The 11,502-nt window shown below is 35.5% G+C and overlaps 1 protein-coding gene across 4 annotated transcripts; it reads left to right on the forward strand.

The window, feature by feature from the left end:
* Positions 1-387: 387 nt before the first annotated feature.
* Positions 388-11,091, forward strand: LOC122034683 (zinc finger-containing ubiquitin peptidase 1-like). Of its 4 annotated transcripts, XR_006126760.1 has the most exons (8): positions 388-655; positions 7,637-7,706; positions 7,822-7,915; positions 8,716-9,512; positions 9,617-9,731; positions 10,171-10,226; positions 10,317-10,463; positions 10,592-10,658. XR_006126760.1 is itself a non-coding variant. In XM_042594014.1 (7 exons), exons 2-7 carry the CDS (start codon positions 7,651-7,653, stop codon positions 10,842-10,844), a joined length of 1,245 nt encoding a protein of 414 aa, XP_042449948.1. In that variant the 5' UTR covers positions 388-655; positions 7,625-7,650; the 3' UTR covers positions 10,845-11,091. The 4 variants fall into 4 exon arrangements, 2 of the variants coding, with proteins under 2 accessions (XP_042449948.1, XP_042449947.1); XR_006126759.1 differs by lacking the exon at positions 10,317-10,463; XM_042594014.1 differs by lacking the exons at positions 10,171-10,226; positions 10,317-10,463 and adding an exon at positions 10,758-11,091 and having other exon boundaries at positions 7,625-7,706; positions 10,592-10,687.
* Positions 11,092-11,502: the final 411 nt, after the last annotated feature.

The following is an 11,502-nucleotide window of genomic DNA, read 5'->3' on the forward strand; positions in this document are numbered from 1 at the left end:
AGAATTATGACAGTACATATTTTTTATATAAAATAACTAAAGGAAATTATTAATAAATTTTAAAATTATTTTCAGTGTGAAAAGAAAAAAAGATATTAACATAATTTAATTGTAAGTTTCATCAAAATTAATTATTAAAGTTGATATTCTTAATAAATTAGTAAAATTTTAAATTTATTTATTTTATATATATATATTATTAAATAAATATAAACAAGTTTTAGGAAGGACAGTAAACTTATTCACTAAACTTTAATTCATTTAATCCTACATGCTCACACAACAAATTTAATTTATTGCGCTTGCAGCTTTAATTATATATATTTATTTATTTTCTGATTTTAAGTATAAATAGTAAAACCGAATTAAGAAATGTCTTTTATTCGTTGGTTTGATCGAGTGGAGCGTAAGAAGGCGACATTTGTGCCCTTTTTTCTCTCTTGCATATCAGGAAGCGCAGCGGTGAGCGGGAGAGCTCCTCCTCTTCCGCTGCTTCTGCGAGAGTCGATACCCCGGAGAGAAGCCGCGATTTGGGCGAGGAAAAGAGCTAAGTGGAGGAGAACAACGATGAAGTCGCCAGAGACGAGGAAGAGGAAGCCGTCGCCGCTGCGGCTCGCCGCTGATTCCTCTTAAGGATCAGCTCGAGAAGGACAAGGTTGGATTTGTTTTCCTTCACATGTTGATGCTTTCTAGGGAAGTTTGAGATCCATTTTCTACAAAGGAGGGATTTATTTCCCTTTTTCTCTTTTCCCGTCTCATTCCTTAATCTCCTCAGTTCTGTGTGGTCATCGATCTACTCGTGTTTTTAAATGGTCTACATGGCTACTTGAGTGTTAATAGCCTCTTTGTCTGCCTTCAGAATGGGATTGCTTCTGCCATTTGGCATTATTGGAAACCACTATGGCTCGTCTTCACTCTGTTGTGGTCCATAGCATTGGGTTCTTTCGCATTAATTTTAGTTGTTTGGGAAATAAGCCCTGAAAATTTCTAAAAGCAAGCATCTTAAGATGTTGTTGCCAAAAACTTTGGCAAACAAATGCCGCATGCAGGGTAATAAACGTTGTCTGTTTTGAGCTAACTAGATGGTGAACATTACCGTGTGAGAAACTTTTATCATCATAGTTTGGCTCTTTTGGGATGTGATACTCATCCTATTCCATATCTATTGCCTGTTTTTCCTTATGCCATATAAACTAATCTTCGTGCGATCCGTGCTCAATAAGTATTCTCCTACTAGGTTCAGCAGGAAGAGTTGCTGTGCAAAATGGTACAAGGATTTCCACCAAATGAGGCCACCATAGAGAATAGAGCACATGATGTAAAATCAAATATCAAATTATTGATAGTACAAATCATAACTAATAAATATAAGAATTGACAAAATTAAGTTATCCAAGCATAATATATTATCCATTTCAATAATATCATATTATTGGCTATAGAAAAACTAGGAATATGTAATTTTGAAACATGTGGGTGTGTCAAAAAATGATTCAAAATTATGACTGTATTCATGGTAGTTGAATAAACTTATGACCCTTCACAAAATGATTCTTGTAATTGAAGTCATCCTTTTTTCATTTTCTTTTAGAACTAATGTCATTACTACATAGTGGCTCTTGCATATTTACATAGTTGATCTTATATGTCCACAATCATGTAGCTTGCATGTCTATATAGTGGGTCTTGCATTATGTTATCTTATGATAAGAGTGGAATATTATAGAAATAGGAGTTCATTCATTGCAAAAGATAGAAAATTTTATGCAATCTTGATTTTTTTTTTAAAGCAAAAGATCCTGAATTTGTGCAATTTTGATTTTTTTTAAAATAAAAAATTTTTCTAGACTATATTTCTATCTTTTTTCCTTTTAAATTTCCCAATATAGTCTTAGCACTAATGAAGTATTTATAGTCCATGAGGTGTTATCTCTGTTTCCTTTCAGTCAACTTGATAAATGGTTTCACTAGCAAGTGAAATGTATCGCTTGGATTCTTTTCTAGGATGCACGGGAAGAATGATTAACATGTTTGATGATGGTACGAATATTATGTTGGATTGTGAAGCCGGGGGAGGGGGGGGGTGTGGAATAGTCTTGGTCGCTTCATCTTGCTTGTTTCCTACAAAAGTAATTCTCAACTAAAACACAAATTTAACTAAATTCAAAAAAAAATGACACAATGATGTAACGTGGTTCGACCATTCTCACAAATATCTCTACTCCATGGCTACCATCTAGGTGGACCACTCTTCGAAGATCCCCACTTTGTCTTCTCCTTCTTAGCAACACCCATGGCAGAGAAACCTCTTATAGCTTTTCTTCTTACAATGATTTGAGAATTCAAGTACAAAGTAGAAGGGAACAAGAAAGAACGCTAAAAACAGATTTTTTGCAGCTTTAGAATTGAGCTTGTTAAAGTCAATAGCACAACTTCTTATCTGGTGGATCCCCAATTTGAACATATATGTGTTGCAGCAATATTTGCCCCTTTCCCTATTCCTCATCCAACCATTAGTCAAATGTTATGCTAAATCCATCAAGTATTCGAACGTTACAGCTCTTATTAATCTTCACAATGACTCCTTTTAGTCAACTGTTCTGTTCATTGCAATCGATTGTTCAACAAAGATGTTTCTAGTTGCTTGCTGCTTGATCCATAGTCGAGTCACTGTTCATAGTTGACTCTTCATATCATCTATCTATTGGTCAATCAGAAACATATCCTACGCTCAGTTTTGTTTGAGTATTAGTCAACTGTTCAAAAGAGATGTATTATGCATTCACCTCTAGTTAAGTGCCATTAGACTGATAACTGAACTGACCATACTAATCTATTGGCATTCAAGCATTTGCTAGAGTCAAAGACACAAACCTTAATTCAAACTTTATGGTATGGCGTGTCCATCAATCAATTGGTCCAAACCACAAATCTAGAACTACGTGAAGATTTGAGGTTTTCCAATCGACTAATTGAATCCATCATTCAATTTATGTACTAGTCAACTAGAACTTATTCCAGTTGACTATATCTCGTTCTTGCTGACCATTGCTTAGACTTGATCATTCTAATGATTGAGTTTTGCCAAGTGTTGAGTTCTACCCACGCGCCATGAGTACAATTTACTCAACTCTCATAGCTCACTGGAGCTTACCATTTGCCAAAGAGCCTACGAGCTGTCGCAACTTCCATGCCTAGAGATTCACCACCTTCATGTCTTTATTGCCTAACATCTAGTCTTCTGATTTGTTGGAACTTTAAGCCGCTAAGAATTTGATTCCTAACCTTTGTGGACTTTGTTGCTTAGCCTTCGGTCTCCCTGACTTGTGAGGACTTCAAACTGCTAAGGATCTAATCTCCGACCTTCGTCAATTTCTTTGCCTGATCCGATTTACCTAACTTGTTGAGACTTTATCTCACCAAGTCTGAGTCAAGCCGATTTTTGGGGTATTCAAGCTTGTTGGATTGTTTGATTGATTACTGGGCTTGATAATTCAAACTTATTTGTTTATTTTATTTTATTTTATTTTGTTTATTTAGCATATTGATAAGAGTTTTATTAATGAACATGGTGTTCACGAACGTTGTTCACGAACGTTAACGAGCTGAACACATGTGTGCTCAAGCTTGTTTGTTTAGTTTAATGAGCTATTCAAGCTTGTTTGTTTAATTGATCTTGTGTATATTAAACGAACATAAATAAGCTCTTACCAAGCTGAACATTTGGTTTATTTACAACCTAAGTATCCGATCCTTGTTGGCTTATTTGGATTTCCACCAATTTCACTTGCAATACTTGTCAAGTTTCTAGCACTTACATACTTGACACACAAAAGGGGAGATTGTTGATGCAATCATGCCCTAAACATGTGTTCGCATATGGTTTTTACGTTTGGGCAGTGTTTAAGTTAGGCAATATTGATAATGCCATATATATGTGTTAAGTGTGCCAGTGCAGGAATACTTGAAATGTTTTACAAGTGCAACAATGGAGGTCCAAGGGAGGATAATCGGACCATGTTAAAATACCATGCACCATTTGGTTTGCTTTCTTGCCCGTTTGTTTTTCCACTGCATAACTTGCTTTGTAGAGAATAATTGTGAATAAGTCTATTCGCCCCTTCAAGCCTCTCCAATGAATCCTACACGAATGGTGTTATAAAACTTCTGAAACAATAGACACAACCTAAGTCATTCGAGCTCAATCTTCTATGAAGGTAACAAATCAATATGACCCTCCCATTGTTGGAAATTTGGATTGTGCCCAAACATTAGACTAAATAATCATAAAAGGAACTACACTTTTATTTAAAATCAAAGGAAATGAAGCACAATGACTTTTTGCAAGTTCACACGCATCACATTTTGAAAATAAACATATCCAAATTTGTAAATAAATTAGGAAATAATCTTTTTAAATAACTAAATGAGGTTTGCCTAAACGTCAATGCCATAACCAAATTTCAATTATATATTTTTTTTTGTAAAGTAGTGGTCTATCATGCTAAAGCCTGTTGTAGTCTATCAGAAGTTTTTGACTTCAAGTCCAAGTAATACAACTTCCTCTCCTAACACCATAACCAATTGTTTGTCGCGTCTGAATGTCTTAAAACACACAATAATCAAGCCAAAAAATAATAACACAAGATAAGGTAGTATTGATTTGAGAGACTAACAAAAGGTTATAGTTTAAGAAGGAAACTAACATAGAATCAAAATGTAAATTATTAGTAAAATGTGATGACCTGTCCCTAATAACCTGGGCAGTGTTATTGTAGATGTGGAAACACAATTTTGGGAGGATGAGTTAAGGGTTGTGACTTGTCTAACATCAAATGCCATATGATAAGAAGCACCTGAATTAATTTTCAAGGTACTATTCGAATCAAGTGAGTGTAGAAGTGTTCAAGACCTTTCTTTTAATATTTGTAGTGGCTACCAATGTTTATAATGTAGGAGTGACATCGTCTCTCTTCGTTTAAGCAATTGCTATAGTAAGTGACCACCTAGTTTGCTTGGCTCCACCAATCTAGATATCCAGTACGTTCAAAACAATAATTTTCTGAATAGTCGCAGTTAGTGCACTTATATATAGGTGATCCCGTTTGAAATCGGTGAAAGTTGGACCACCGATGAGATGACTTTAATGTTGACCGCAAGAATACCTTGAACGAGAAAAACCTCGAAGTGGGTCGGTCACCTGCAACATGACAAGGTGGAGGAGGAAGGAGCGTTTCTAAGCAGACCAAGGAGTCCCTGGTGCAGCCACTCCAATACTTAAGTCAATGAAGCGGAGAAAAATGTGGAAGATGGAGAAGAGTATGAGATGCGTGCGAAACAAAAGACGTACTTGCGCATGCGGGTGCAGGACCCTTTTATAACACCTTTGTAATTCCCATATTAATTAAATATCACATCAGAATAAGAGATATGTCAAATTCGTGTATCTTTATTGTATTGTGCAGTCCCATCACTCATATGTTACTTGTATCCCACGTGCCTATGACAAGTTCATGCGCAACATTAATTATGGAATGAGCTTATGACTTGAAAAGCCCATTCAGCCTTCTGGGTTTGGCTCAAATAGTGGGATAATGGGTTAAAGGGGGGCTCAATCTCTGATTATGGGCTGTTTGCTTATATGCCTGCCCATCTTATAGGGAGTTGAAGGGTGCTGAGCCTTAGGAGTCGGAAATCCGATCAGGACGATGTAGGGAGCATGTCCTGTGATCCTAGGAGTCGATCAGGAGGATGTAGGAGAGCAAGGCCCCGTGAGTTGAAGATCTGATTGGGAGGATGTAGGGGAGCAAGATCCCGTGAGTCGAAGATCCGATCGGGAACCAAGTGGGAGGATATAGGGGAGCAGGGCCCGTGATCTTGTGAGCCGATAGGGAGGATGTAGGGGAGCAGGGTTCGTGAGTTAGAAATCATGATTTAAAATCTCGACTTGTGCTAAGGTTTCGGTTTCAAACTGAAACAATACAACTTTAGTATTGTATTAAGTAGTACCGATATAAACTATATCTTTTAAATATGAAATATATTAACTAAAAATAAAAATTTAATCTAAATATTTAAAAAATAAAAAATAATTTTTTAATATATATATAATTAATAAGATAATTTTATTAGGATTTAATTAAATCTATTTAAATTATCCTTATTATAGCTAGAGTTGATTGAAATTATTAACTAAGTTATTTAATTAAACCAAAAGTTAAACCCTTCATTGATCGCGGATTCGTGCGATGCCTTCGTTTCAACCATGGGGCCCGCGCGAAGCCTCCACGGGGCCTCAGGCACATTGACACCAGGTGGAACGAAATATTTCGCCTGTATTGGATGGTACGACACGAGATTTTAATCTATATTCCAAATTGATACAATTAATACAATATGACATGAATTGTCACCCTAATGGGAGGTATATTTAGTAATTATTTTAAAGGCATGGAAAGAATACAAATAAGATCATTTTAGTAGCTTTTTAGCACTTTTTAAAAGCTTTTATTTCAAAAAAAAAAGCTTTAGAGCTTTATCTTGTTGGTCCAATGTGACTTCCATTAAGCTATTGCCAATCCTTTCTCATTCAACTTTTTTGAAATATTTGAGCAAATTTAGAAAAATTAAATGTTGAAATTAAATATCATCTCGTGCAGTGTTTGAAAATTCACTTGAAGATATTTACTATTAGATAGTCATCAATCTTTATAACAATGTTTTGTCTTTCCCCTTGAAAATTTACTAGAAGGGTATTGGGGTTGTGTTCTTCGTTCTACCACCTCTCTTTCGAATTTTATTAACCAATATGCTTCAAACCATAAGACTTATTCATTCTTGATGTGTTGGTTAACTAGTCTAAACTGGCAGGGCTTTATCTGGTGGGATTTGTTTGTTGCCGAGTTGCTTGAATGTGCAGATGATCACATGCTTGGGATTAGTTGATCAAATTATAAATAAAAATTAGGATTTATATGCAATGAGCTCGAGTTGCCATACAATTTTAATTAGTTTAGTTACATTTTGACTATTCTGTGGTACTCATTAACACTACGGGCTATTATTTCTTTATCCATAGTTAATACAAGCAGCATGGAGTCATGTATGACTGCAAAATTGCCAAAATTTGCATTTTTAGTAAAATCAGTGTCTTGTGATTAGATGTCTGGCTCATGTTGTTGCTATTGAAAACTAAATAAATGAACTTAGGGAATGAAATGACCAGGTTTAAGAAGGACAAGGATTCAATGTCACAATTTAAAGAGCTGAGTAGCTTGAGAAAAATGAGACTTTTGTAAAGAACATAACCAAAATATCTTAAAAGTTAGATAAGTTGTAATGGAGCAGGAATTTACAAGGCCAACACAAGATTTTCTTTTCCATTTTCCCTCATGATACTTTTGTAGATTGAATTGGGTTATGGACTTATACCTAGGAATGAGATTGTGAAAGGAATTCCATACATGCACTCTAGGAATGAAAGATTTTGTTTTTGAAGTGTATGAAAGAAAACATTGGTTTCATGGCAATGTGTTGAAGGCTTATTTCTTGTACTGTCTTCATACAGAATGTTGTTTATTATGTCAGATGGGAATTTTATTTATTGTTTCTTTTGATTTTCTAGTATTTATTGCAGGCGGTCATTAAAGGATGCTATCCTCTTGCCCTTTTTGTCATATAATCCTTCCTTCGAGTCAGTTGGAATGGTAATAACTATCGTGGAAAACTGCAGAGTTTCTCAATAACTCTATAGACAAATTCACAAATAGAATATATTTAGCCCACATAAAACAAACTCACATTGATTATTCACACTTGTAGGCATGCAAACACTCATTTTGCTAGGGATGAACTGGAAAGAGACATGGAATTGGCTATGCAAATTTCTCTGCTACCACAGAGTCTTGAGGCTATGGTAGGCCCTTGTTTAAGTTCTGCAAAAGGTCATTGTATTTCTATGCATATGCATTTTAACTTAAGCAAAAGAGTTCTCATGTTTTTTTTTATAATGTAAATAAGTGTTATGTGATCCACTTAACTATAAAAAAAAGAGAGACATAACAACATGACAACAACCAAGGCTTTATCTTACTATTTGGGGTCAACTATATAGATCCTCTTATGTCATTGGACTCGATCCCCTACTATTTTATCATCTATATTTAAATGAATTTTATTTTATCATTGTTAATCAAGTTTTCTTTGATCTCCCTCTTCTGAGTAATGAGCATATTTATCAATAAATGGTCTCCCTTTTCTATGGTGTCCCGCTCCCTAACTATAAAAAGAAAGATATATTACAATAATGTTTGCCTGTTTGCACTCTTTATTTTGTGACATGTGATACCATTTGCTATTGCATTCATATGCCAAGCAAACTCACTTCCCTGTCAGTTAAAATCATGGTGACTTGGGTAAGAATCTCAAATGCCAAAGACAACAGAAGTAGAGTAGAAGTACATATTTTATTTTCTCTGAATAATATGTGTTACTAGATCATTGATTAGATTTTGCATCAAGTCTTTTTTGTTTGTGTAAAGCATGTTGTTACATCTCTTGGAATATTTTCTTGATTCCTGATTGCCTGCTACCCTGAATATGGATACTTGATCCTGAGTTATATAGGAGCTACTCTTACATTGCTTAATGGATGGATCTTTATATTTTCCAAAAGCATAAATATGGAGTAATGTTGTGTACTATGGCGCATCACAGGATAATCCAACAGACTGTTTAAAGCCAGTCGGTCACTTAAGAAGATATCCTTGTAATTCAGACTTCAATAACGATGAGCTGAATTCTAAGGATGGTCTTGAACAAGAAATATCTTTGTTGGTCAGTTTACAAAGTAAAAGCACCTTATACAATGTTGAAGGTGATCTTATGTCCTTGCTTAAGAAGTGCTTGGAATCAGAAAATGGAAACTCAGTAAGTATCATTTCAGGCTATATCGATCACTATCAGACTATTGAGTCTGAAGATATTGGATGGGGCTGTGGGTGGAGAAATATTCAAATGTTAAGTTCTCATTTATTGGCAGAAAGATCAGATGCAAGAGATGTCATGTTTGGTCATTCAGGATTTGTTCCTGATATTCCATCACTTCAGAGGTGGTTAGAAATTGCTTGGAAAAGAGGTTTTGATGTTTATGGGTCTAACTTCTTCAATCAAAAGATATATGGCTCCAGAAAATGGATAGGGGCAACTGAATGTGCTACAATTTTACGTTCTTTTGGACTTAGAGCAAGGATTGTGGATTTTGATGGTGTAAATTCTAGGAAGCAACAAAATACTGGGAATTCTAAATGCAAAATGGATGCAAATCAGGTATATGGACCAATGGATAAGTTTTTGAAAGGCCCAAAACATGAAGCAGGTCCTTCATCTTCTAGTAACTATTCAGAACCGAAAATACATGGTCCTGAAGTCCTTGTTTGGGTGTGGAAGTATTTCAACTGTGAATTTGGCAGTAGATTGGGAAGTTCTAATTCTGTACTCGTCAGTAAGAAAACGTTAGTGTTCTTCACATATACACAATGTTTCCTGTGTTTCCATCATGATACACTAGAGCTTCTTTTGAAGAGTGTAATGTTGCATCATTTTTCTTTACAAGCAGGCCCCTGTACTTCCAGCATGATGGACATTCAAGAACCATAGTAGGAATTCAAATGCAGAAAGCAAAATCTTCATCAGCACGCTCTTACTCGTTGTTGATCCTAGATCCTGCCCATGTAAGCATTATTGTTATCTTTTTCTTGATGCGATATTTTAGCTTGTGATTCTTTAGATGAGAGAAAAGAAGGAAAAAAGAGGGGAGGGTTGTCGGGGTGTAGGGAAGAAAAGGACAAAAGAGGGAGGGGAGGAGAGAGAACCAAATAAACCTTGTGTTCTTCCTCCTTTGACACCAATTCACATTCCACACCACCTCATGCTATGCTTATGCCAACAGTCCATGCTTAGACACTGCTGCAGAGGCTCCTTGGCCTTTTGCATCTTCAACTGGTTCCCATCCTCAATCTCTTTGAGCTAGCAAAGAAGCAAACATCGTAGGCAAAGAAAGAGAGGTGCATTGAGGATCTCTTTGTGCAAGAAGATTTTGGCTTGACAATGTTGATGCATTACTCCTGGTGGTGGCCACAACTGACTAATGCCCTGCAACCTTTTCTGCAGTAGTAGCAGTCTTCTTCAGGTTCCTTTCATTTCGGGAGCCACTGCGACGCCTGAAGGTATAGACCTTTTATCGCTCCTTCAGCAAAAATGGCCTTCTCTCTTGCTACGGATTCATCTAGTAACTCTTCCACATGCAATCCATCTAGGCGAGCATATGGTCTTCTTCCTTCCTGTGAAATCAAATTTTCTCATTTCAAATAATCACAACCTTAATGCTGTAAACCTGGGACAATTGCTGGTTGGTTTGACTTTGTCTACGGACCAGAGAGGCGACTCCACCTATTGCTTGACAAGTTGGGTGCAGTTTTAGAAACATAATGCACAATTGTTTCCTTGCAACCCCTTTGTTTGACTTTGAGGTTTCAGTTAATTTTCTTCCACTTTTTTCACCAAGCTCAATTATCATCTTTGTTTCTTTCAGAGAACGGCTGCCCTTAAAGGGTCCCTTAACAGTAACAATGGCTGGCAAAGGATGATCAAAAGAGGAGCCCACACACTTAAAAAATCACAGTATCAGGTTGGACTCATAATCTTGTTCTTCGATTTTCCCCAACAGTACAATCTTCTAAAATTCTCTGTGGATCTAGTTGTGTTATGTTGATCCGGGTATCGCTGCTGTTGGAGAGGAGATGGAACAACTGAAGTACATTGACAGCATATTGGTTGAACTATAGAAACCAGCAAGTAACGCTTTACTTGTTTGCAAGTCCCTCTTGACAATTATCAAGAGAACTAATTGTAAGTTTTATTTAGCCATGTTGGTTTCATAACTAAGAAATTTCTTGGCAATCTGCATATATTCATATTATGTGCTTAACTTATACTTTTAGATAGAGATGAAAATAGGGGGCTGAACGGATTGAGTCTCTTTGCGAGCTTTTCAAACTAGCTCAAAAAATAATCAATTCATATTTAAAATTATCGAATTTGAGTCGAACTCAAATATGCTTGATAATTTTTTGAGTTGAATTTAAATTGATAGTTCTGTTGTTCATGAGTTGCTTGCAAGTCAAATATGAATTGAATTTTGATTATAGTTACATTATTTTTAATTTAAATATGTTTAAATAAAGATATGAATAATTCGAATTTGAATTTAAGTCATAATTTGATTTGCTTGAATTAGGGTAATTTGAGTTTGAATTTTCTTTCGAACTATTATTTATATTTTTGAGCTTTAAATTAAATTTAAATATTGTATATATTTTTAAACTTGAATTTATACTATTAAGTCAATGTTGTGAATGTAGAAAGCAAAAGTGTATGGAGCGGTAGAATATGTGGAATGGGAAGAAAAGCAACACCGTGAATATGTGCACATTTATTAATACA

This window comes from Zingiber officinale, chromosome 11B, assembly GCF_018446385.1.
Source record: "Zingiber officinale cultivar Zhangliang chromosome 11B, Zo_v1.1, whole genome shotgun sequence".
NCBI classification, from domain to species: Eukaryota; Viridiplantae; Streptophyta; class Magnoliopsida; order Zingiberales; family Zingiberaceae; genus Zingiber; species Zingiber officinale.